At 40.2% G+C, this 27,291-nt stretch overlaps 1 protein-coding gene across 1 annotated transcript in view; it reads left to right on the forward strand.

The window, feature by feature from the left end:
- The first annotated feature begins 1,910 nt into the window (after positions 1–1,910).
- Positions 1,911–27,291, forward strand: part of CDC5L (cell division cycle 5 like) — a 59,250-nt gene continuing 33,869 nt past the window's right edge. The window contains exons 1-8 of the mRNA XM_010369781.2: positions 1,911–2,229; positions 4,614–4,717; positions 6,763–6,924; positions 7,542–7,669; positions 10,451–10,550; positions 17,920–18,138; positions 20,418–20,562; positions 22,525–22,713. Coding sequence (XP_010368083.1) covers positions 2,185–2,229; positions 4,614–4,717; positions 6,763–6,924; positions 7,542–7,669; positions 10,451–10,550; positions 17,920–18,138; positions 20,418–20,562; positions 22,525–22,713 — 1,092 coding nt within the window. The 5' untranslated portion in view covers positions 1,911–2,184. The remainder of the gene's footprint in view (positions 2,230–4,613; positions 4,718–6,762; positions 6,925–7,541; positions 7,670–10,450; positions 10,551–17,919; positions 18,139–20,417; positions 20,563–22,524; positions 22,714–27,291) is intronic.

Raw genomic sequence — 27,291 nt, forward strand, 5'->3', positions numbered from 1 at the left:
GTGGAATTCACATAGTGGAGATGGTAGATCCAATTTTCTTGTAATAGAGTGTCCTGTTCTCAGAACGCCAGTATTTTGTGACAATTTTCCAGCAGGTGGCATAAAGTGTCTTGAGGAAGTGGCACCTTTTTCTAGTTCTCACAAAGGTGATATATGGTATAGAGGTGGCCCTGAATGGAAGGAGAAGCCATCATCAATTCTTGGAATGTGAGATCTGAAAGGCCTCTGAGAGAGTATTGATCCATCTCTGGAATTGTTAGGACTCTTGCTTACAAATAATAGAAACCCAATTCCAACTGGCTAACACCAACAGGAAACTAATAATCAGAATGCAAGAACAGGAATGCAGCTGGGACTCAGGAGCATGCTGGATCCAGGTACTCTGACATGGTCAGGACTTACATTTCTCTCTTTACCTGCTTTTTTCCCTTAATCCAAAACATGGTGGTAGACAATTCCTGGGTGTCACATGTTGGATGTTCAGCAGTCAGCAGAGACTGACCTCCTCTATGCTCCAGTGTTAAAATCTCAAAGACCTAGTATTTGATAGCACAACAGGATGACTATAGTAAAAAATAATTTAATTGTACATTTAAATTAACTAAAATATTATAATTGGATTGTTTGTAAAACAAATGATAAATGGTTGAGATGGATACCCCATTTACCCTGATGTGATTATTATGTATTGTATGCCAGTATTAAAATATCTCATGTACCCCATAAATACATGTACTATGTACCCACAAAAATTAAATATAAAAAATTTAAAAAAGCTGCCCCGTTACAGGAGAGGTCCAAACGAAAACACTTTGTTTGAGTTTAACTGGCCACAGGTCCGATGGTTTCCTATCCACTACACAGCTAAATAGCTCAAGGGCGGGCTGCCAGCCAGCATAAACCTTTGAGTGGCAAATACTACTAGGGTGGCCATGGAAAATGCCCTCTTGCCGACCATAATTGTACAGAATGTGTGTAAATAAAAGTTAAAAGAAAAAGAAAGAAAATTCTTTAGCTCTTCCAGAAGAGGCAAACGGAGAAATGAAGAAATATAAAGAGATAGGCACTATAAAAATACTAAATACTATAAATAGGGCATTTCCCAACCCACTAAATATTTTGATCTTTTCGAGGGATGGAGCCAGAGATGTTCTGGAATGGTGAAGAAGGAGACTGCATGAATAATTGGGGTGGGATAGCAGAGAGTTTGCCAATCCCTACTTCACTGGGTTTTAGTTATGTTTCAGTTAATCTGGCTCCTCATTTATGAGGCAGGTATTGTTAGTTCCACTTTTCAGATGAGGATACTGAGATTCAGTAAGGTTATTACCCAAACTTACGAGAAAGTCAAGATTTCACAAGATTTCAACCCAACTCGAGTTTTCTAATACCAGTGCGTATCAATGGTATTATTAATCCAGACTGAGCGATGAATTAAAAACTCGGACGTGACGTTTCTGCGGGTTTCTGGAACAAGCATGGATCACCTGGGACGGGGTGAAGTTGGCGTTGCCCTCCTTGCAATAATAGATGCCATTGTTTTGGAACAGTTATTATGGATCAGATACTGTGCTGGGTCTATGATCTCGTTTAGTCCTTACGACAATCCTGTGAGGTTGGCATTACTATGCTCTCTATTTTACACGTTAGGAAACTGAGCCTTAAATAAATTACTGGCTTTTCCTGAGTATTCTGTGAATAAATTCCTATTACTGAAATACTTAAAAGAGCTAGATTAATAAATTAACAAAGCCCTCTTCGTAGCAACTGTGCTGAAATTCCACACGCGTGGCGTTCCCACCCTCTGCCACTCGGTGACGTTACGATCAATCCCACCACTTTGTTCCCAGCCAAGCTCCACCGCCGCTATCTCGCGAGAGCCGTAGTTTCTTCCATTCTGTTTTGGACATGCGCGGGGCGTAAGGCGCTTTGGCCAGAGTGGTTTGATGGTTTTTTGTCAGTCTTCCTACAGCAGGGCTTCCACAAGACACTTTTTCCCTTTCAGCCACCCCAGATCTCGCGAGACTTGCTTTCTGCTCCCCCTCCCACCTTGCGCCTGCGCAGGTCTTCAAAGCAGAAGGTCGCGCTTGGAGGAAGTGGCGGCTTTGAGTCCCGTGGCCCAAGCACCGTTACTACTTCTCTGAAGCTCCTGTCGGCTGCTTGCCGAGACACCCTGCCGCCAAGATGCCTCGAATTATGATCAAGGGGGGCGTGTGGAGGAACACCGAGGTAAGTCTCCTTTTCCCGCCGTCCGCTGCCCTCCGCTCCCCTCTAGCAGCTTGTGCGCACGCGCGCGGAGCTTGGGTAGGCGAGGAGGAGACCCTGTGGGATCTGCGTGGAGGGCAGCCTGGGGGCGGATCCGCGGGGCTCTTTCCGTGTGTGGGGGCCCTTTCCGTGTGTCCGGCCCCGTGTTGTGCGAGCGCCAGTGGGACAGGGACCGTGATGTAACCACCTGGCTACTCAGCTCCAAGCTCACTTGTTAGGCCCTTAGTGAACTTTTGTTGACTTTAATACGCCCCCTCCCACCCCCGCGCCCCTGGAGGAACTCAAGAGTTCTAACTCAGCGAGAATTGGTCCCCTGGGGCACCATCCACTCTTAGTCCGGGCACCACGACTCTGTCCGATACTCAGAAATAAAGAAGTTGCCGTGGCCACAACTTTGTTTCTTCATTGACATCCTTGCAGAGGGGAAGCAGTTTGGGTACCAGGTTCAGACAGCCCGTTTATGCCCGCATCTCTCTGGTTACCTGTTACCACGGCATAACCTGTCTGCCATCCCTACAGATCCCAAGGTCTGGTTTCTGTCACTGCCTTTGCCTAGATGGAAGCCAGAAAGGAAAAACTGCTTAGGATAGTCTCTGCTTCCAGAAACGTAGTGGATAGTGCCATTGGTGAGCCAAAGGGCAGTAGAGTGGGAGTGAAATAGAGATTAGATTTTAGTGCATTTTGTGTTCAGAGTGTACCGAATTTATCAGTTTCTGGAGCACATCATATCTTTTCATGCTCCGTGCCTTTTTTTCGTTAAGTATTATGCCTTCTTTTTTTACGTCTTTTGCCTTCCTAGCACTTGACATCTTTCTGATCATCCTTCAAACCTAGTTCAGAAACACTTCTTGGAATCTTTGTAAGAATTAGTTGCACCCCCGGTATTCTCATGGTACCTTTTTCTTCCGTTTGTTAAAGCTTGCTTTGTCTTTTTGTAAGCATCACATCCTCTGTGTGGTACTGGTTGAGTTTCTTAACTTCTGAGAGCCTCAGTTTTCTAATTTCTCTAAATTGGGATAATAATACCTCACTTGAGGATTACACGAGTTAATACGTTTGGAATATTTAGAACAGAGTAGGGCACATAGTAGCCTCTGAGTAAGTGCTGGTTGCTCTTTCACCTCACCAGATGGCATTGCGAGAGGACCAGGTCTTGGTATCCCTAGAACCTAGGACAGTAACCAACATGAAGTAGGTTGCTTGACAGGTGTTTGCAGAATGAATCAAGTAGAGTAGGTATCTGCTGTATCTGTTTGTTTGAAAATGTGTTTAAGTGTAGTAGTACTGCAACCGAGTTACAAATAAAGACAATGAAAACTGCCTCAGCTTGCTCCAAGGGAACCAGTCTGTTTAAATTGGAGAAGAGATGATTTCTGAGGGAGAGACAGATATAAAATCAAGTAACAGTAAGATTCCTATGCAGTGGTCAAAGCTCTGCAGTCTTTTTAAAACAGTATATTTGATTATGGGAGATGCAGAGGATGGAGTGGGGTATCTCAAGAGGCATGTACCTCAAATCCAATGTGGGAAAAAAAGCCTAGAAGTAAAATCGCCAAAGTGCGTGCATCTATGACTCCATTAACCTTCTTGTCTGTGACTTAGCTTGCCAGGCTGCCTTGAGATTGGTGCATTCCACGTTGTGATGGGTGCCCTGGTGAAATGGTATCCAGAGACGGGGGGGTCTCTGGAAGGAGAGCTGACTGGTGGGGTTGGGGTAGAAATATTTAATTCTTAGGTTAGACCTGAGATGTGGATTCTTGGGTCATAAGTGGGGTTAAGGGGCTGGCGGGGAAATGCCATGTGTAAACTTGAAACAGGAGGCTTGGATTGGAGAATACATTCACCAGAGTCCCAACTTGCTTCTTGAGGCCTGGATACGTCCTGTTTGATAAGACCTTTCCCGAAGACCTGTTTCAAGGTAGATGTTGAGGAAGTGTTTTTTGAGTGACTGTATAAATGAATGAGTTATACCTTTTTGTTGTTGTTGTGTTTTTTAGTTATCCTTTTTGAAGAGAAGGACAGCCACACATTGAAGAATACTTTTTCTTAATCTTTGTTGTAAAGTAGGGTTTCTCAGATTGGGCTGTTCCCACTCCCAATTTATTGAAGAGTGTGGTGTAAGGGTGGGTAGATATCTTTCTAAGGGATTTTTTTAAATTTCTTAATTCTTGGTTGCTGTTTATTATTATAGTTAATGTGGTTTTCATTCTTAGTCTTTTAACCTAGGGGGTGTGAATGTGCATGTTATGTGTCTGTCTCTCCAAAAGCCCTATCAGAGTTAATTTAAATTTTGTCTTTTCTCACTTGGAGTTTTGTGACTGAATGTACTCTTTGGCAAATTTTTTTAGGATGAAATTCTGAAAGCAGCGGTAATGAAATATGGGAAAAACCAGTGGTCTAGGATTGCCTCATTGCTGCATAGAAAATCAGCAAAGCAGTGCAAAGCCAGATGGTATGTACCAGTTTAATAAGTGGAAAACAGAAAAGGAGCTTAATTGTGATGATGGAAAATGTCAGCTCTGTGAGCCTTACCAAAGAAAGCAGACATCATGATATAACAAGGCATGGAGTGGGAGATGGAATTTCGACTTTTGACTTAGCTGTCACTTTCTTCCTGTGTAATCTTAGGCAAGCCATTTTTCTATCCCTCTCCCCTGCCCTTGTTTTCTCCCAATTAAGGATAATAATACTTGGTCCTAACTGATAGAGATGTGAGGTGTCATCTAAATGGGTTAATGTATTTGAGAGTGCTTTGTGAAGCATACAAAGTCTACTTTCAGGGGCAGATGAGCCCCAGCTTATAAATTAATTGTGTTCTAAAAGTGCATAAGTTAGCTGTCGTAGAACTTACTTTCTCAAAGAAATAAGTGATAATGGCTGATTTTCCAAATGAGCCTACGGTAGTTGAGTTTCCCCATAATGCAGTTGAAATATTATATATTTTATAGTTAATATGTTAAATATTAAGCATATTTAATATGTTATATATGTTAAAACATAATATAAGCCAGCCCTGAGCCTGTGGTGTCACCTGTTTTTTATTTTTATTTTTTGAGACGGAGTCTCACTCTGTTGCCCAGTCTGGAGTGCAGTGCTGTGATCTCGGCTCACTGCAAGCTTCGCTTCCTGGGTTCACGTCGTTCTCCTGCCTCAGCCTCCCCATTAGCTGGGACTACAGGCTCCTGCCACCATTCCTGGCTAATTTTTTGTATTTTTAGTAGAGACGGAGTTTCACCGTGTTAGCCAGGATGGTCTCAATCTCCTGACCTCGTGATTCACCCGCCTCGGCCTCCCGAAGTGCTGGGATTACAAGTGTGAGCCTCTGCGCCCGGCTAGTGTCACCTCTTAAATCATAGGATAGTGGACATGTGAAGCTATTTAGTGTGTCCTTAGCATGAGTTATTTAGCACCATCCCCCAACTCATGTGGCGTTAGGAAAATACTTTGGATTGTACAAGAATGACCTAATTTCCTCGGCACCTGTGTAGGGGAAAGGATCAGAATGTAGAGATTGGCCAGGTGTGGTGACTCACATCTGTAAGCCTAGCACTTTGGGAGGCCAAGGCTGGGATCACCTGAGGTCAGGAGTTTGAGACCAGCCTGGACAACATGGTTAAAACCCCATCTCTACTAAAAATACAAAAAATTAGCCAGGCGTGGTGGCTACTTGGGAGGCTGAAGTGGGAGGATCGGTTGAACCCAGGAGGTGGAGGTTGCAGTGAGCTGAGATGGTGCCACTGCACTCTAGCCTTGGTGACAGAACGAGGCTTTTTTCCATCTCAGAAAAAAAAAGAATGTAGAAATTGGCTGTTAAAGAGGAAGATGATTTTTAGGCTGAAGAAATGGTTCTGATTTCTGTGTGTCTTAGCGGTACCAGTTCCTGCTCTCATATTTGGTAGGACGTAAGTCCTGTTTGCCTGCCTGTCATCCAGCTAAGTAGACTGGATGGAAAAGGTGTGCTGAGTGGGGAATTAGGAAAGACGGAGGGGATGTCTTAGTAGTTTTACTTAAATTTTAAAACATATCAAATGAAAGGATACAGTGAATTTAGTGAGTGTAAGTCAGATGCTTAAAGAAATAAGCCTTGGTGTGAGAACTAAAGCATGAGAAAATAGTATGAAAACTGGAAACACCGTAAAAAAAGTAAGGTTGTGTTGTCTTCCAAATATTTCAAAATTTCTAGTAAAGTGTAAAATAAATAAAAACAAATGATAGTTGAGAAAGAAAGCATATGATCATGATACAGTGAAGTAACCTTTTTTAACCATTACTAATCTTGCATAATTAAAACAAAATAGAATGTGATGAGATGGGGACTATTGGCTGGGGTAAGTGTGACCACACAGCAAATACTCTGTTGTCAAAAAGAACAGTTTTAGTAATTGAAGGATGAGAGCATTTGTTGAAACAGACACTAGAAGTCAATGTATCCATTGTGCAAATTTGATGTTTATGCCAGGTAACTGACGAATATATAAAATGATCTATTTTTAATAGGTATGAATGGCTGGATCCAAGCATTAAGAAGACAGAATGGTCCAGAGAAGAAGAGGAAAAACTCTTGCACTTGGCCAAGTTGATGCCAACTCAGTGGAGGACCATTGCTCCAATCATCGGAAGAACAGCAGCCCAGTGCTTAGAACACTATGAATTTCTTCTGTAAGTGAATCTTCAGAAAGAGCATAGAATATATGTTTATGTTCTGAAAGAGGCTGAATAAACTTTGAGTATTTTTTCTCTTTAAACTTTTAATTATGGATGTGAGTAAAGCCAAAGCTAAAGCCATTGGATAATATTTTCCAAATCTCAGATGGTTGATCAAAATTATGCCTTCTATTATATACTTCCTAAAATAATAATTTAAAAGATTTATACAAGTCATGCATGTTCATCATAGAAAATCTGGGGAAAAAATAGTAAAAGAGCAAATAAAAGTCACCCATAATCACACTGCTAAGAAATAACTACTGGAACATTTTGGTTCTTTACTGCTAGTTTTTTTTTTTTTTTTTTTTTTTAATTTGTATGGCTGTACTTCATTTGTGACTAGGATCTGTTTGGGTCCTATTTCAGAGTGGTTGAAACCAGTCACTGAAATTAACAAATTTTAATATCATTTCTTTCAGATGAAGTGATAGTAAAAAGGCTTTATGTTGTTAAAGCCCATCCATTGTTTTTTTTTTGGGGGGGATAAAGAGTGTCAGAACTTGGAAATCTGGTAATTTTAACACTAAATGGTATTATAGTGTGAGTAACTCCTGTGGGCTTTTTTCTAGGGATAAAGCTGCCCAAAGAGACAATGAAGAGGAAACAACAGATGATCCACGAAAACTTAAACCTGGAGAAATAGATCCAAATCCAGAAACAAAACCAGCGCGGCCTGATCCAATTGATATGGATGAGGGTAAGTGTATGCTTTGAGGAATTTATTTCTTTGGTAACTGTAAACTCCTCTGGCCTCTTTGTAACTCTCTCTCTCTTTTTTTTTCTTTGTAACTCTTTTAGTTCCTTTCTGAACTCCTCTACTTTAGAATTCCTTTTTTTTTTTTTTTCTGAGACAAGGTCTTGCTCTGTTACCCAGGCTAGAATAAAGTGGCACAGTCATGGTTCACTGCAGTTTTGACCTCCTGGGCTTAAGCAGTCCTCCCACTGCAGCCTCCTGAGTAGTTGGGACTACAGATTTATGCCGCCATACCTGGCTCATTTTTAAATTTTTCATTAGAGATGGGGTCTCCCTGTGTTACCGAGGCTGGTCTCAAACTCCTGGGCTTAAGCTATCCTCCCTTTTCTGCCTCCCAAAGTGTTGAGATTATAGGTGTGAGCCACTATACCTGGCCCCCAATTCTGTCAGCAGTGTTCTTATTCTAAGCATCTTTCCAAATATGTCCAGTGTTGTCTGTTATAGAGTAGTTGCTTTTTCTGAACAGGGCCCCTTCATCTTCTGTTTCTTAAGTTCAGTTAATTAAGCAGTGTTACTGGGTGTGGTGGTGTGTGCCTGTAGTGCTAACTGCTAAGGAAGTTGAGATGGGTCGATCTCTTTAGCCCAGGGAGTTGAAGGCCAGTCTGGGCAACATAACCTCTTGAGCCTAGATAGAAGTTGGAGGCCAGCCTGGGAAACATAATGAGACCCTGTCTTTAAAATTGATAGCGTGATTCTATTGGGTAGATTTTTCAGAGGCTAGAGGTGAGCCCTTGAGGATTCTGTTTCTCATTCCTATTCCACAGAGAGAAACAACAAGTCTCAGTCCTCCTATTAATTACTTATTTGACTATAGGCAAGTTATTTATTCTGTGTGAGAAGGCAACACTGTGAGACTGTGATGGAGACTTAACAGTGATTCTGTGAGGCATTGAATCAGGGATTCCACAATAGAAAGTATATGGAATCAACCTAAGTGTCCATTAATGGGTGAATGGGTAAAGAAAATGTGGGCTGGGCACAGTGGCTCACGCCTGTAATCCCAGCACTTTGGGAAGCCGAGGTGGGCAGATCACTTGAGCCCAGGAGTTCAAGACCAGCCTGACCAACATGGTGAAACCCTGCCTCTATAAAAAATACAAAAATTAGCCAGGTGTGGTAGCTCATGCCTGTAGATCCAGCTACTGGGGAGGCTGAGGTGGGAGAATCACTTGAGCCCAGGAGGCTGAGTTAGCTATGAGCCGAGATCAAGCTACTGCACTCCAGCCTGGGCAACAGAGCAGGACCCTGTCTCAAAAAAAAAAAAAAAAAAAAAAAAAAAAAGGGTGGTATACACACACACACACACACGAATATTATTTGGTCATAAAAAGCAATGAAATCATGTCATTTGCAGTAACATGGATGGACTAGAAGTCATTACGTTAAGTGAAATAAGCCAGGCATAGAGAGACAAATACTGCATGTTTTCCCTCATATGTGGGAGCTAAAAGCGTTGATCTCATGGAGGTAGAGAATAGAGTGATAGATGCCAGAGACTGGATATGGTGTGTGGGTGGGAGAGCGGGAAGAAGAGAGGTTGGTTAATAGGTACAAACATAGATGGAAAGAAACAAGTTCTAATGTTTGATAGCAGAATAATTGGGTGACTGTAGTTAGCCATGGTGTATTACATATTTCATAGTAGCTGGAAGAGAGGTCTGAAATACTCAAGGTGATAGATACCCCAGATACCCTGACTTGATCATTACACATTCTATGCATGTAACAAACTCTCACATGTACCCTATAAATGTGTAAAGTATGATGTATCAGTTAACAGAATCAGGAATTGGATTTTCAACCCATGTGTGCCACCTATTAGCTGTTTGACCTTAGACAAGTCATAAAATCTCTCTGAGCTTTAATTCCCTTTCTTGCTAGATGGGGAATCCTAATACCTGCTTTACCTTAGCAGGGTTGTTGTGAAGCACTCAGTAAATATTTGTTGAGTTTCTGAAATGTAAACTTTGAATGTAGTGGTTACCAAAGGCAGACTGTGGCTAGGCTGGCTGCATCATTGTCACAGGGAGAGCATTTAAAAATAGAAATATCAGGGCTTCTCCTGTATATACTGAGACAGTACATCTGGGGTGGTGTGGGAGGCAAGGGAAGAGCAGTTATCTTGGAATCTGAGTATTTTACAAGTTCCCATGTGATTTAATTGGACAGCCTTGCATAGGAATTGTTCTAAGGCATCAATAGTGGCATGTATTATTCTGTTCTGTAGAGCCATGAAAAATGTATTGGAGGAGAGAAATTGTTCTGAGGGGAAAAAAAAGTATCTAATGATAGCAATTCTCTCATAATTAAATAGTTTTTACCCTATTTCACAATTTGTGCTGTGCCAGTTAGTTGATGATAATGAAGGATACAATAATTGTAGCTGCTGTTTAATGAATACTTGCTGGATGCTTTACATATTTCATTTTACTTAGCTCTTCTGAAAATCCTTGTGAAATAGGAATTGTTATTCCAATTTTATAGGGAAACATGCTTAGGGAGGGTAAGTGACTAAGGTCACATAGCTACCAAGTGGTGGGCCTGATTTTTAACCTAGGTTCTTTGACTTTAAAACTCAAGCTGTTTCCATTATGCTACACCATAAAATCAGTGTTTTTTTTTTTTTTTCTCATTTTGAGCAATAGAGTGTCTCTTACATACCTCGCTTCTAAAGTATGTAAGAACTAAGAAAATACTTAGTTTTTCTTCTTTTAATTTTGGCAGATGAACTTGAGATGCTTTCTGAAGCCAGAGCCCGCTTGGCTAATACTCAGGGAAAGAAGGCCAAGAGGAAAGCAAGAGAGAAACAGTTGGAAGAAGCAAGGTATGTGTGTATATAGGAATAAAAAGCAAAGTGTTTTTCTCACGTAACGATCAACACAGAATACTTCTGTGACCAAATATGTGTGTTTTTTTTCTCGCCCCACCAGCAAGCAGGCAATCAATTCTGTAGTGGATAGCTGAGTGTCCTCTAATTCAGTTAATTCTAATACTGTCTTCCTGGAGATAGCTCCATATCTTACAGGTTGAGGACTTAGTCCCACAAGACTGAACCCCAGTTTTGATGCTGACCCTAAGCCCCTGGTTATTTTGCTTGTGTTTCTGACCACCGAGCCGGGTTCCACTGCCCCTTCCTCGGGTTCCATGCATTTGCTAGAGGGCTCACAGAACTCAGGGAAACACCCACATTTACTGGCTTATTACAAAGGATATTTTAAGGATACAAATTAACAGCCACATGAAGAGACACATAGGGTGAAGCTTGGAAGGGTCCTGAGTGCAGGCACTTATGTCCCATTGAAGCTGGGGTATGCCACGCTCTCAGCAAGTAGGTGTGTTCTTGTTCACCTTTTTGGAAGCCCCCGTGTATTTGGCTGCCCACAAGTTCTCCAGACCCTGTCCTTTTGGGTTTTTATGGAGGCTTCATTAAATAGACAAGATTCATTACATCATTGGCCATTGCTTGTCAACTCAATCTTCAGCCCTTCTCCCCTCTCCTGAGGTTGGAGGTGGGGAGCTGAAAGTCCCAACCCCTCTAGTCCTGGCCGTGGCCTTTCTGGTGACTGCCAGCTATCAGTCAACTCATTAACATGCAGAAAGACACTTATCACTTGGAAGAGTCCCAGGATTTTAGGAGTTGTATTGTTGGAAACACGGATGAAGACCAAATATGTTATTTCACAATGTCACAGTGTGCTTGTCTCCATTCATAGTTCAATAATTATTCTAGCCATCCTTAGGACCAATAAAACTGCATAATTTATTAACCCTGTTGGGTGAATAATAATTGGAATTGTCCAGTTCCCATTTCACTAGTATTCTTTACCTTCTTTATTTCTCTGAAAATATCTTGTGTTTTTTTCTCCTAACCATTTCAGAATAGTTATAGAAAACCATATTTCAAAAAAAATTTAAGCTATGGCAGAAGTAATGCCCAGTTTATCCAGTATGTTGAGTGTGTTCTGTTGGCATGTGAGACCTTCATTTGTTGTAGCTATTTTGGAATCAGATGACTGTAGGACACACAAGATTATGTGTCTTTTGTATGACTGCCAATTAGTTACTTTCCTTGATTGGTATTGGGAAGGCACTGGCTGTGAAACAGGAAAATTGGCTGAACAAAGAGGGAATTAATGAGCCTAGAACCAAATTTTAGGTCCTCATAGAAATCTGTATTTAAAAAGTAAATGAATATATATTACACATTGTCTTTCACCCAGGATTTTCTTCTCTTTCCCCTTTTTTCCTTTTGGCTAAGTCCATGATATCAGTCCTAATAACCCAGAAACCAAGATGATATCACTAAAGGGCAAATCTGGACTATGTAACAGCTTATTAGCTTCTGCGATTCAGGCCCTAGAATAACGTCCCTATCCTATAGAGTGCCCCTTGTGGCCCCCAGGTTGGCCTACTGGTTCTTCTTGACCTGATGACTAGCATTATGTTGTAATTAATGGCTTTGAAGTGCCAGATCCTGGGATGGAGGATTTTTTAATGCCTCGGGATGCATGTTGACAGAGCTGGCCCGTTGCTAGCCTAGAATAGTTAGCTTATTTGGGGTTATTAGCTGCCTGGGACAGTAAACAGAAACCAAGAGGAGGTACTAACTTTTCTACCATTCTTGGCCACCTCTCTATTCTATGTACTCTTTAGAGTTAGGTACTGTGAGTAAGGTTGAAAAAAAATCACTTTTCCATTTTTATCCATGGTTGTAGGGAACCAAATTTTTAGAGCCCTTTAACCATGTGGATTGGGCCAGGGACACAGCAAATGCATATGTGAAAAATCTCCAAGTGTGGCTAGCATTGATTGCTTTAAATAAAATTTGCAGATTTTAATTTACCCTATAATTTCTTGTAGGCATTCTTGTAGAATCTACACATCTTTATAAGTTATATTGTAACAGGCTGGATTGGCCTCTATGCAAAGTGCAGTGCAGGGCTATTTGCTTTAAAATGTTAAATTACAAATCTACCTATAACTTAAAGCAGTTTTTTATTGATTATAAAAGTAACACATTTTTCCTTCCAGTTTTGTTAATGTTCTCATTTTGGGGCATAGGTGATATAATGCTATATGGCTTGGTTATATTCATTTAGTGTTATGATGTAAAGGTTTTCTAATGTGGTTTGAAGTCTTTATTTCCGTTATTTATAAATGAAATTACTTTAAAATTTGAAATATATTTTTCTAAACCTTTCTCTTTCTCAACATAGACGTGCATTTATGTGTATATATGTACAAACATACAAAGTTGGATCATACTGTAGTTTTAATGAGAAGTCAGCTGTAAATCTTACTGAGATTTCCTTGTAAGTGTTGAATCATTTTTGTCATACTGTTTTTAATTTTAATTTTAATTTTTTTTAAGAGAGGGTCTTTGTTGCCTAGGCTGTAGTGCAGAGTTCACTGCAGCCCTCAACGCCTGGGCTCAAGCAGTCCTCTGCCTTAGCCCCCTGAGTAGCTGAATCTACAGATGCACACCACCATTCCCACCTAAATAAAAAAAAATTTTTTTTGTTGAGACGGAGTCTCGCTGTGTTGCCCAGGCTGGTCTTGAACTCCTGACCTCAAGCTGTCCTCCTTTCTTGGCCTCCCACAGTGCTGGGATTGCAGGTGTGAGCCACTGTGACTGGTTTGTCTTACTGCTTTTAAATCTTCTCGTCTTTGACTTTCAGCATTTTTAATATGATGTGTCTGTTTGTAGATTTCTTTTTGTTTATCTTACTTGGAGTTCATTGAGCTTACTGGATATGTAGATTAATGTTTTTCAATAAATTTTTCAAAATTTCAGCCATTATGTATCTTCAAATATTTAATTCTGCTCCTTTCACTTCTCTCCTTTTGGTATCCCTGTTATGCTTATGTTGGTGCATTTGATAGTGCAACATATTTCTCTGAGGCTCTATTCATATTTCTTCATTCTTTTTCTCTGTTTAGTTTGCATAATTGTTACTGCTCTGTCTTAAAGTTTGTTAATTCTTCTGCCAGTTCACATCTACCGTTGAGCCTCTTTACATTTCAGCTTTGTACCTTGTTTTGTTTTGTTTTTTTTTGAGACAGAATCTGGCTCTGTCACCAGGTTGGAGTGCAGTGGCATGATCTAGGCTAACTGCAAGCTCCGCCTCCCGGGTTCACGCCATTTTCCTGCCTCAGCCTCCTGAGTAGTTGGGACTACAGGCGTCTGCCACCACACCCAGCTAATTTTTTGTATTTTTAGTAGAGACGGGGTTTCACCATGTTGGCCAGGATGGTCTCGGTCTCTTGACCTCGTGATCTGCCTTCCTTGGCCTCCCAAAGTGCTGGGATTACAGGTGTGAGCCACCGTGCCCAGTCTGTACTTTTTTTTTTTTTTTCTTTCAGACAGTTTTGCTCTGTCACCCTGGCTGTAGTGCAGTGGCACGATCTCTGCTCACTGCAACCTCCACCTGCCGGGTTCAAGCGATTCTCCTGCCTCAGCCTCCCGTGTAGCTGGGACTACAGACGTGTGCCACCATACTCGGCTAATTTTTTTGTATTTTTAGTAGAGACAGAGTTTCACCAAGTTGGCTGGGCTGGTCTCAAACCCCTGACCTCAGGTAATGTGCCCGCCTCGACCTTCCAAAGTGCTGGGATTACAGTGTGAGCCACCACGCCCGGCCACTTTATCTTTTTTAAATTAAATAAATTTTTTTTCATTTTGTTATTTCATTCCCTTTCTAAGTTAGCTGATCAGCTTTGTGCTTTTCAATTTGAGAATTTCCATTTGTTTCTTTTTAAGCATTTTTGTCTCTTTACTGATATTCTCTATTTGATGCAACATTGTTATCATACCTTCCTTTATTTCTTGGTTTTCTTTTGTTCTTGGAACATAATGGCTACTTTCTGATTTGTTTTTCTAAGACCAACAGAGCGGGCACAAAAGAACCAGCGAGCAGGCAAGGGTAGGAGGAAAACTGCAAATTTATTTTTGGTCACCTAGCTTCAGGGGAAGAAGGTGGGTAGGGAGAGGTCTGTCGGCCTCCGGCAAAGGAGGCCGACAGAGTCCCCCGGTGGGGCTCTCCGGAGGGGTTCCTGATACAGTCCCGACATCCCGACAGGAGTGGGGCTGGGAAGTCTGCACTTGGCATCCCTCCGGAGCGGCTTTTCTAGGAGTGGGAGGGCAATAGGCGGGGCACGGGCGTGTCGGGGGGCATTCCGCAGATGCGACCAGGTAAATCTTAGTCTCTTCAGATTGACGTCACCTGGCGCATGCCCGGTTGGTCTGCACCTTCCCCGGCGCCCGCTGCATTTTCGCGCGCGTGGGAAAAGTTGGTGATGAAGAACCCGGAAGTGTGCCATCTTGCCTCCGTTCATCCAAACACTTTCAAGTCTATTAATCTGACATCTGATTGCACTCTCAGGCAGTTTTTGTTGCTTGCAGTTTTTCTAGTATTTGGGTCATTCTTTCCTGTTTCTTTGCATGTCTTAAATTTTTTGTTGGAAACAAGACATTTAAGATGATGTATTGTAGCAATTTTCGGTACTCCCCCAGCCTTCATTTATTATTTGCTTGTTTACTTGTTTGGTGACTGGTTTATTTTATTTCATTTTATGTTTTTGAGATGGAGTCTTGCTCTGTCACCCAGGCTGGAGTGCAGTGGCATGATCTCGGCTCACTGCAACCTCTGCCTCCTGGGTTCAAGTAGGTCTCTTGCTTCAGCCTCCAGAGTAGCTGGGATTACAGGCACTCTCTGCCGTGCCTGGCTAATTTTTATGTTTTTAATAGAGACAGGGTTTCCCCATGTTGGCCAGGCTGGTCTCGGATTCCTGACCTCAGATGATCCACCTGCCTTGGCCTCCCAAAGTCCTGGGATTACAGGCATGAGCCAGCGTGTCTGGCCAGTTTTAGTCTATCTAATTCTTCGCTTCCCTCCTGTGAGAAATGTGAAGCATCTGATGTTGCTCCCCAGGGAGGCAGTCTTGTGTATGCTCACAGACATCCTGAGATGGCATGGTTTGGGCAGGCCTCTCTTTGACGTTCCTTTCCTGTTAAGTTTCATTGATTGCCAGCTGTTTGCTCTGTTTTCAACAGTGTCCTGGGGCATAAGTTGCACTACAAATTGATCCAGTCAAATTTGGGCTCCTTTCAAGGGTTGCTTCCTGATATCAATGTTTGAGATTTATTCTCACCCCGGGAGGGCTCCTCCCAGCTCTTATTCCCTATTTTTCTCTGGCAAACTAGTAGGCCTACAGATGCACTGGTATCTCCATTGAGTCTGTCAAGTGTTTTCCCAGCTTGCCTTTTACCAGAACTTCCACTGTTTTTGAGAGTGCCCTTAGGCTTGAACTTCTCTACACTCTGTTGCAAATGAGGTCCTTTTGTTTGAGGAGAAATGTGGAGCTCAGTTCTATGTCCTGCTTCTTCCCCAGGGCCCTGACAGGGCATGTCTCCAAGTGATAGCCCTACTTTATTAGCTGAGTGTTTGGTGGGAGGTGGGGGATGGACAGCAGCCCAGGGTTTCCTTGGCTTGCCCTCCCTGTCCACCCCCAGTGTGGAACCCTCATCTCATGAGCCAGGGCACAGGCTATCAGGGCTCCAGTATTCTCAGCAGCACTGTGTCCAAAGCTAGGACTTCTGTTTGAATAGAGGAAGGAAGGCCACTTCTCAGCCACTCTTGAAACTTTGCCACCAGAAATACTGATGTCCTGCTCCTGGAATGAAAGCCCTTCTACTGGGAGCTGGAGGGTAGAAGGAGCCCTGGGTTCTTGGCTGCACTTGTGTGGAGTGGCGTCTCCGTTTCTCTGAGCTGGGGGGAAGGAGGAAGTGGGTCTTGATTTAAATATTATATTCTTGTGTTTCTTACCAAGTTTAAGTAGATTTTCTTGATTTAATGTTTATTTGCTGTATCTGCTTCAGATCCTCTTCAGAGACTTCAATTGGTTATTTTTAAAATACATGTAATTTTCACCATTCTCCCTGGGTAGTGAGTTTATGGAGTTCCTCATGATGTCGTGCTGGAAGTTACTCATAGATACTGTTTTGTAACTTGTTTTCCGTCTTTAATATTGTGAATAGCTTTTCTTATGAAATCGTTACAGTTATAGCAACATAGGAATATTATTATTAGTATTTTAGATGTGCTTCGTATCTCATCAGGCATATATTCATTGATATATATGCATAGAGTTCTTCTTACGTGTTGCTCTGTAACATGTAAACTTTCTAACATTTTTTACACAGTGGTGTGTCCTGGGCCTATTTCCATGTCAGAGTAGATTTATAGCCTTTTAAAAGTTTATGTAAATGTCTGTATAATATCTTATAAATTCATTTAATTTCTTACTGATAGATGTTTAGGATTGTATCCAGCTATCCACTATTATAAACAATGCTTAGTGAACAGCTTTGTAGTTAAGTCCTTGTTCATGGTCTAACTTATTTCCTTAGGCTAAAGGCTAAGGAGTGAAATTGCTGCTCAAAAAATATGAAAGTCTTTAGGCTGTGAATGTGTATTTCTAGCTTCTCTTTGGGAAAAGATGCACTAATATACTTTTTCATTACCAGTGCAGCAGACTGTCCATTTTTTGCAGCCTTGCCATTAAAACAAAAAACTGAATGGTATTAATTAGATAAGCACAAATGGTACTTGTTAATTTAATTTGTGATTCTTTAATTGTTAAGTAAAACTTTTGTCATTTTAGCTACCTGCATTGTTTCCTTTGTGAACTGTGTTTACACCCTTTGAGTGCATTAAAAAAAAAAAAAAACCTTTGCTTAGACTCTTTATATTTAATCATCATACTAGTTGCAAATATTTTTTCCTAGTATTTGCCTTTTAATTTCATTTATAAATTTTCATAGTGCTACAGTTAGAAGTTTTATATCTCAAAGCTCTTCAGTGTACAGATGAGTGGACTAAAAGGAAACAAAAAGCTGTTGATTTTTTTCCTTTGCCATTTATTTAATTTATATTTGGTAAGTACATTTCCATCCAGAAATAAGATATATATTTACTTGTAGTTCCTTTTGGTTTTTCTTTTTGCCTTATTGTGTGCATTTGTGTGTGCACCTTTAAATTAAAACTAGGATTTGTTTTGGTGAATGATGTGAGGTAAGGATTTAAATAAATATTTCTTCCCTAAATAAATAGATCTTTTTTTTTAACTGTATGGGATAATTTATCCGTACCACATGGCAGATGATTTTCAAAGTGATTTTGCATTCTTTTCAGACGTCTTGCTGCCCTCCAAAAAAGAAGGGAACTTCGAGCAGCTGGCATAGAAATTCAGAAGAAAAGAAAAAGGAAGAGAGGAGTTGATTATAATGCTGAAATCCCGTTTGAAAAAAAGCCTGCCCTTGGTTTTTATGATACTTCCGAGGAAAACTACCAAGCTCTTGATGCAGATTTCAGGAAATTAAGACAACAGGATCTTGATGGGGAGCTAAGATCGTAAGTTGCCTTTCTGATTTTGGAAATGGAAAGGAATAGTAGGAGGAGTCTTACGAAGGGCGAAGTATTATCCTTGTCAGAGCCAGATTTTTATTATTTATTTAAAATTTTTTTTAAATTAATTTTTTTTTTTGAGACGGTCTTGCTGTGTTGTCCAGGCTGGAGTACAGTGGTACAAACACGGCTTACTGAAGACTTGACCTCTTGGGTTCAAGCAGTCCTCCCACCTCAGCCTCCTGAGTAGCTAGGCCTTCAGGTGCACACCACCACACCTAGCTATTTTTTTTTTTATTTTGTAGGGTGGGATCTCCTTTTGTTGTCCAGACTGGTCTCAAACTCCTGGGCTCAAGCGATCCTCCTTAAAGTGTTGGGATTATGGGCATCAGTTACTGTGCCTGGTCTAGATTTTTATTAGTACAATGTGGCCTACATATGGTTTTATTTATTTAATGGATTCATCTTTCCGAGAAAATCAGGGACTCTGGCTATCATGTTTTTAGCACAGAATGCTGTTTATGGCTCTTAATTTGAAGTGCGTGGCTCTTAATTGACTGTTTACTGTTTGAATCACATCTTAACTTTTAGGTACTTTTATGAATAGGTTAGTTTTACTGGTGGCTGAGGAATCTGTCAAAATTGAGTCTGGTTTTTTTAGTCTTTAAAAAAATTTGTTTTGTTTTAAGACAAGGTCTTACTCTGTCACCCAGGCTGGAGTACAGTGACATGATCACAGCTCACTGTATCTTCCACCTCCCAGGCTCAAGCGATCCTTCCACCTCAACCTCCCAAGTAGCTGGGACTACAGCTGTGTGCCACCATGACTGGCTAATTTTTTATTTTTTGTAGAGAGGTGGGTCTTGCCATATTATCCATGCTGGCCTTAAACTCCTAGGCTCACGCTACCCTCCCTTTGCCTCTCTCACAAAGTGTTGGGATTACAGGCATGAGTCACCACGCCCGGCCCTTTTAGTCTTTTCTAGTGAAAAATTTTGTTTTTATTAAGATGAAATTAAAAGAAAAAACTACGGATCCTTTCACTTGATGGGATAGATACACTTTTATAAAATCTTTATGTTTTAGAGGATAGCAGATTTTCGCTATTTCTTGAGATTTTTAGTTTCTTTAAATCTCGTACCTGAATATTTTATGGTTGTCAAGGATTTTTTAAAGTTTTCTGCTCTGTTGACCTTTCGTTTCTGTTGATATGAATTGTTACAAAACAACAGCTATCAGTCATTGTAAAATAGGATTTTCTTGTATGTACTCCATTGTATTTATTCCTCAAATTAGGACTTTGCTTTAGGTAGGCTGTACAAATAAAGAGATTGAACAGGAAAACTATTCATTTGGAAGGAGTGCTAAGTGGGGGAGGCAAGAAAGACGCAGAAGGGGAGGAGGTATTCCTGGAGCTTTGAAAGACTGCTTTGAGTCTGTCTTTAGGCTTCTTAACCATGTTTAGATGTCACTTGTCAGTATTAAAACAGCCTTTTTAAAAAAATTGTGAATTTTAAGAATCGTGACAATTTAATAAGTTTTAAAGGGAAATTTAAATATTATATTTTAATTTTATTTCTTTCATACACATTGTCCTTTTTACATACTTGTCATACTTTTTCCTGTGTGCACACACGTTTTCATTGAATATTCATAATATAGGAATAGTTTTTCTTTTGACATTATGTGGAATGTTTTGCTTATCACAATCTTCATACTTACATGTTTTAATGTTTAGTACTTCAATTACTTAGGGTGTGTTATTAATAATTTTATTGCTATTCTGAGTTTGCTTTCATCTTGAATATAGTAAGTAATGGTGTAGGGGACCACTTAATGTATATTGTTTTTGCCTTTTTTTAGTTATTTTCTTTTTTTTTTTTGAGATGGAGTCTTTCTCTATCGCCCAGGCTGGAGTATAGTGGCGCGATCTCAGCTCACTGCAACCTGTGCCTCCCAGGTTCTAATGATTCTCCTGCCTTAGCCTCCGAGTAGCTGGGATTACAGGCACGCGCCACTACGCCTGGCTAATTTTTGTATTTTTAGTAGAGGTGAGGTTTCGCCATGTTGGCCTGGCTGGTCTCGCACTCCTGACCTCAGGTAATCCACCCACCTGGGCCTCCCAAAGTGTTGGGATTACAGGCGTGAGCCACCGCACTCGGCCTTTTTAGTTATTTTCTTAGAAGTGAGGTTGTTTGTTCAAAGGGTATGAGTATTTGTATGAATTTTAATGTTTTTGCCTATATGTAACTTACAAATCTCTTTTCTACCTTGATCCATGACAGTGAAAAAGAAGGAAGAGATAGAAAAAAAGACAAACAGCATTTGAAAAGGAAAAAAGAATCTGATTTACCATCAGCTATTCTTCAAACTAGTGGTGTTTCTGAATTTACTAAAAAGAGAAGCAAACTAGTACTTCCTGCCCCTCAGGTAATCTGATAAAAGCAAATTTTTCACTATGTGAATTTATATGCTTATATCATTTATTCAGCAAATGTTTGAAGGCCTGTGTACCAGGTTTGTGCTGGATGCTCTTAAGAGATTCACAGTTTAATGGGTGAGACACACATAAAAACAAGTAATTGCGGGTTGGCTACGGTGGCTCACGCCTGTTATTTCAGCACTTTGGGAGACCAAGATGGGCAGATCACCTGAGGTCAGGAGTTCAGGACAGCAGGAGCTCCTGCCCAGCATGGTGAAACCCTGTCTCTACTGAAAATACAGAAATTCGCTGGGCGTGGTGGCACACACCTGTAATCCCAGCTACTCAGGAGGCTGAGGCGGGAAAATCACTGGAACCCTGGAGGTGGAGGTCACAGTGAGCCAAGATCGTGCCACTGCACTCCAGCCTGGGTGACAGAGTGAGACTCTGTCTAAAAAAAAAAAGAAAAAGAAAAACCCACAAGGAATTGTGATATAGTGTGATAAGATAGCTTCAGCCTCTCTGTATAAATTATTGTATCAGGTCTTAAATTGCTCATATGATGGTTTGGTAAGTAATCATCAACTGTTAACATTTTGTCAACAGGTTAGGGTTTTAGGCTTTTTTGTAGCTGACAAGGGTAAAGGTGTGGTTTGGCTTTGTGGACTTTAAGCTACCTTCTCCCAGGGAATGTTTTGTTGTGTTATGCTTATCTTTTTTGAGACAACAGTTGTGAAAATCAATGTGGGAGTTGTGGAGAAAAGAGATACAAACATTCTTTCATTCAGCTTATTACAGGCTGTATTCTTTTGACTTACTCTAGTTGGTCAGAAACATGGGACCTTAGAGTAACTTTGCTTTTTTTTTTTTTTAATGAGACTGAGTCTTGCTCTGTCGCCAGGCTGGAGTACAGTGGCGCCATCTAGGCTCACTGCAACCTCTGCCTTCCGGGTTCAAGCGATTCTCCTGCCTCAGCCTTCCAAGTAGCTGGGACTATAGGCGTGCGCCACCATGCCCAGCTAATTTTTGTGTTTTTAGTAGAGACAGGGTTTCACCATATTGGCCAGGATGGTCTCAATTTCTTGACCTCATGATCTACTCGCCTCGGCCTTCCAAAGTGCTGGGATTACAGGTGTGAGCCACTGTGCCTAGCTAACCTTTTTTTTTTCTGTTTTGAGTAGTACAGCTTTGTAGAATTGGACAGATTTAATGGTGCAGAAGAAAGGACTTAGGAGACCAGAAGAACTCTTTTCCCCCGTGAGCACATTGGCTGCATCAACACAAGATTCTTGGGCATAAACTAATTTTGTCATACCCTGACATTCCTAGTGAGGATATTTATTAAATTGAAATTTTGTCTTTAATTTTTTTCTTAGTACACCTTAGGATATTTATTTTGGTAAAATTACTAACACAACTCCTTTAGATTTTCTTAGGGATCTTGTGGCTCACTGGACTATTTCTGTGTGATATATTAATTGGTTTTCAGTCTTCCTCCTCCAATTTTGTATAAATACTGCTATTTTACATTCTTGGTACATTGATACGTTGATTTGAAAGAATTTAAGTATAGAGATACAGCCTTTGTAGCTTGATTTTATATCATATGTGAATTTTCCCCTCACATTCTGTAAGGAAGACTTTCTAAAGCCATATTATGGAAACTTTTCAAAGCTGCAAAAAAGATGAGTACTACCTTGAACCCCTGATACTAATCACACAGCTTTAGCAATTCATTTTTCTGGAATATGGAAATTTAAAGCTGCGTCAGCTCTCAGTTAAAATAGGGTTTTTTTTTTTGTTTTTTTTTTTTTAAAAGAGACAGTTTCGCTGGGTTGCCCAGGTTGGTCCTGAACTCCTGGGCTCAAACAGTTTGCCCCCTCGGCCTCCCAGAGTGTTGGGATTACAAGTGTGAGCCAGTGTGCCCGGCCTCAGTTAAAATGTTGCTTACTATAATTGCGTCCTTTTAGATTTCAGATGCAGAACTCCAGGAAGTTGTAAAAGTAGGCCAAGCGAGTGAAATTGCACGTCAAACTGCCGAGGAATCTGGCATAACAAACTCTGCTTCCAGTACACTTTTGTCTGAGTACAATGTCACCAACAACAGCATTGCTCTTAGAACACCACGAACACCAGCTTCCCAGGACAGAATTCTGCAGGTAAGATGTCATGTAGTAGAATGAGCCTTTTACTTTATTGTCCTTAGAAGTATCATGCAGGAGAACTAAGTGGTTTGGTTGTGTTTCTTTTAGTGTAAATGGTTTGAAACTGAGTCCTGAATGCATAGATCTTGCAACATTTCTGTAGTAGAGAAGCTAAATAGATTCAGCAGTAAGTTTTATTTTCCCATTTATTAATTTGTAACTTTTTGAAGCCAGCCCTTCTACCTTCATTAGTCTTTTGTACCTGTCAGTAAAGCATCGTTTTGTAAAATTTCACATTGCCTACCAATCCTAGAAAGAAAGAAAGACTTTCTTGCATTTCTGTACTTAGCTTCGCATAGTGTGCCTGCAGTTCTGCTTTCTTCCCTCTCTCTAACACCTGGGGTAGACACAGCTTTGTGTGTTCCCAGGGTATCTGTATACCAGAGAATATCCAAACCTACAAAACATAGTTGGGTCTTTTGGTACTCTTACATCTCATTTCCTTGTCTCTGATAGGAATGTAATTTTAAGGTTTTGATTCAAGGCAAACGGTTGTGTAAGGCTTAGCAAGAAAAATAGTTGTGCCCCTTATCCATAGAGGTACTTGTTACAACCCTTTGTTTTACTTTTACCGTTTAAGATCTTTGTTACTCGTTGACCATTTTCAGTTTTGGGCATTATCTGTTGATTTTCCACATATAATTTGACATTTGGCTTTCACACCCTCTGTGTCCGTCATGCATACATTTTCTATTCCCCTATTGTCTCTTATAATTTGGTTAGCTTTATATTCTTGGTTTATCTTACGACTCTGTAAATCCTATTCATTGCTAAACCATGAATTATCTTAAAATTTGTGTAAGTTATACAAATATGTAATACTCTTACATATAGTATGTAATCTATAGCATACCATTTTACTTTGCGGTATAGTATTTTGTTTTTCTTGGAGTTAATACTTGTTTTATTCAGTTGCTAAGTTTTTTGACTAAGCCCTAATTCAAGTCTAGACTACGCTGGCTGTGTCCGTTTTCTCTAACCTGTGCTGACTTCAGATATTCTTATCTCTTTGAAGAAGTCTTTCTTAGAACTTCCGAATGTTCTTGCCTGGACTGATTTTTCTTCAGGGCTTGTTTATAGCTTGTTCTTTGATTTCCCTTCACTGTCACCCTAGAGAGTCCATTGGATCCCGTCTTTTCGGGCTCCCATGCCTTTGGCTTTCTTGGTTTACTCCCTTGTTCAATGAAGAATATTATTCAGTAGCTTTCAGAGAAAGCATTCATAGGAGGTAGATTTTTTTTTTATTCGTTTTTTTCATTGATAAGGAAAAATTGTATCTATGGTATACAGTATGATGTTTTGATATATGTATGCCTTATGGAATGGCTAAGTCAAGCTGTTTAACGTATACATTACTTTACATATTTATCATTTTTTTGTGGTAAGAACACTTAAAATCTACCCTTAGCAATGTTCAAATGTACAGTATACTGTTATTCACTATAATTACTGCCATGTATAATCTCTTGAACTTATTTCTCCTGTCTTACTGAAATTTTGTGTCCTTTGACAGACATCTCCCTGGTTCCTTCACCCCTCAACCTCTAGTAACCACCATTTTACTCTTTTTCTGTGAGTTTGACTTTTTTAGATCCCACAAATAAGTAAAATCATGGGAAATTTGTCTTTCTGTATCTGGCTTATTTCACTTAATGTAATGTCCTTCAGTTTCATGGATGTTCTCACAAATGACAGGATTTCTTTTTTAAGGCTGAAAAGTATTTTATTGTGTTTATATACAACATATTTTTTAATTCATTTTTCCATTGATGGACCCTTAGGTTATTTCCAGAGGTAGAATTTTTCAAGATCTTGCATATCTGTCAATTACTAATCTACCCTCTTGATTGATAATATAACTGGGTATAGAATCCCATATTGCAGTGGTTTTTGTTCACAGTGTTGAAGGTAGCGCTGCAGGGTCTTCTGGCTTCCACTGTTGCTCTTGAGACCTCCTATACTGTTCAGTTTGTTAAAAGGAAACCTAGTTTTTTCTTTTCTGGAAGCTTATATTATCTTACATGATTTATGATGCATGTTTCTTGGTGTAGGTCTTTTTCAACTACTGTGGGTCTTTTCATTCTGGAGACTCCTGGCCTTCAATTTTGTAAAATTATTTTGAATTAAATTTTTTTTCTCCCTTTCGTTGATCTCTTTATGAACCTCCAAGTTTTCTGTTAATTCCTCTGCAGTTTTCTATCTTACTGATTTTGATTTATTTGTAGGAGGTTTTTCTCAATTTTATCTTTATTTGGTTTTTAATTTACTCTCGTATATGTAATGTTTAAGTGCTTTTAAAAATTTTTTTTTTTTTAACCATCTCTTATTTCATGAGTATCTTATGTCTCTGAGGCTGTTAATGATGGTTTTGTTTTTACAAGTTTTCTTTTCCTTGCATAGTTTCTAAGTTTTTTGTTTTGTTTCCTTTCTGTCTTTCCTGATGGGTATTTCCTCAAATGTCTGGTGCTCTTTGCCTGTGTCTGGAGGTGGGTGGGGGCAATCACAAGCTGATTGGAAACTCTTTGGGTGTGGGTAGGGCTCTTTGACTCTTGGCTTCCCTGGAGACCGATCTGGCTGGGATGTTTCATTGGGGAAATTCTTGATGTCAGTGTTAGTCCTTTTGGGTCAGTGTTAGTTCTTTTTGCTTAGGTTAGTCAGATTCCTCAGAGAAGTAATTTCTAGTCTCCTATCTACAGGGTATAAAGTTGGCCAGCCTCTGGGGAAAAAGTTGGGGAAAAAGGCTGGATGTCTCCAATCTAAAATAAAAACTTCTGCTTCATTTGTCTATTTTCATAGTGATAATTTTGCTCCTAACTCTTGGTATTCTCTGGTTTAGAAATCTTTTTTGTACTCTCTTCAGAGAGTAAAGCCCCTCTGTCTTTTGTAAATCCTGAGAGACAGAGAGAGAGAGAGAGAGAGAGTGTGTATGTGTGTGTGTGTATGTGACAAAATCTTACAGACTTTGTTTTTTATTATCACTCTCCCTTTTCTTCTCTTTTTATATTGTTTCATGAAAGTTTACGAATTTATGGCACATTAGTTATTAACCAACTCAAGGCTTTGAGGAGGTCTGAACATATGGTTTCAAGTAAATAAGTAAAATATCTAGCATATCAGAAGTTTTAAAAACAGTAATGTGATCTTGCATTTATTTCCTTGGACTCTGAACACAAGTAACGAATGTGTTCTAGGGTGTTCAAGGCCAGGTAAAGTGTCAGATAAGCCTGTTCAGGCAGACTGGGAAAGAGAAAACCTAACCACTCACAGAGGAAACATGGAGGGACCTAAACAATCCGGAATACAGACAGGAATCCACTTAAATGATATAGACCTGTTAATAACAGGGGGCGATAATGGGTATAGATATTGTAAAAATCCCACTAGCCATCTCCTTCTGGTGGCCCTAAAGTGATGGAGATGCTTCTGATAGAGGCTCTGTCAGTGTTACGTGGCTTAGTATTGCTTGTGCATGTGTAGCACTTATCCAGCCCTTTCATTAAAATACAGAGCGTGCTTTCATGGTTCTGTCACTTTATCCGCGCCTCAGCCTTTCAGATGTCTCCACTTCTCTGACAGATAGGAATAACCTGTCCCCCACTTTTTTTTTTTTTTGAGACAGGGTCTCACTCCCATCTCCCAGGCTGGAGTGCAGTGGCACAATCATGGCCACTGTGCCCAGCCAGTTTTTTTACTTTTAGTAGAGACGGGGTTTCGGCATATTGCCCCAGGCTGGTCTCGAATTCCTGGGTTCAAGTGATCTGCCCGCCTTGGCCTCTCAGAATGCTGGGATTACAGGCATGAGACACTGCACCTGACCCCTACTTTTTTCAGTGGTGCTGTTTGAAGAAGTTTGCAAGTGTGATTATTCACACTTGAAATAAAAAAAAAATAGTTTTTTTTTAAATTTTGGGAAAAAATTACATTATAGGGTAATATAAGGGACATTTAATGGAACTCCTTTCATGGTTTTTAAACAGTTTTATTGAGATATCATTCTGACAAAATTCACCCATTTTTACTGTATTTACCGAGTTGTATAGCCATCACCACAGTCAATTTTAGAATAATTACATCATCCAGAAAAAAAAACCCTACCCATTCCCCATTCTCCTCAAACCTGCCAAGTTTTTAGGCACCCATTAATCTACTTTGTATCTCTATAGAGTTCCCTATTCTGCACATAGATGTAAATGAAATCATATATGATGTTTTGTGACTGGCTTTTTTCACTTTGCATAATATCGTCAAGGTTCATCCATGTTGTAGCTTGTATCAGTACTTCATTCCTTTTTGTCATTGAGTAATACTCCATTGTATGAATATACCATGTTTTGTTTATCCACTTATCAGCTGATGGACACTTGGGTTGTTTCTGCCTTTTGACAGTTAGGAATAATGCTTCGAACAGATGCTTGTGTGGACACGTTTTTTTCCTTTCTCTTGCGTATATACTTAGGAGTGGAATTGCTGGGTCCTGTGGTAACTATGTTTAACTTTATGAGGAACTGCCAGACTGTTTTCCAAAGTCGCTGC

This window comes from Rhinopithecus roxellana, chromosome 4 (genome assembly GCF_007565055.1).
Source record: "Rhinopithecus roxellana isolate Shanxi Qingling chromosome 4, ASM756505v1, whole genome shotgun sequence".
NCBI lineage: Eukaryota > Metazoa > Chordata > Mammalia > Primates > Cercopithecidae > Rhinopithecus > Rhinopithecus roxellana.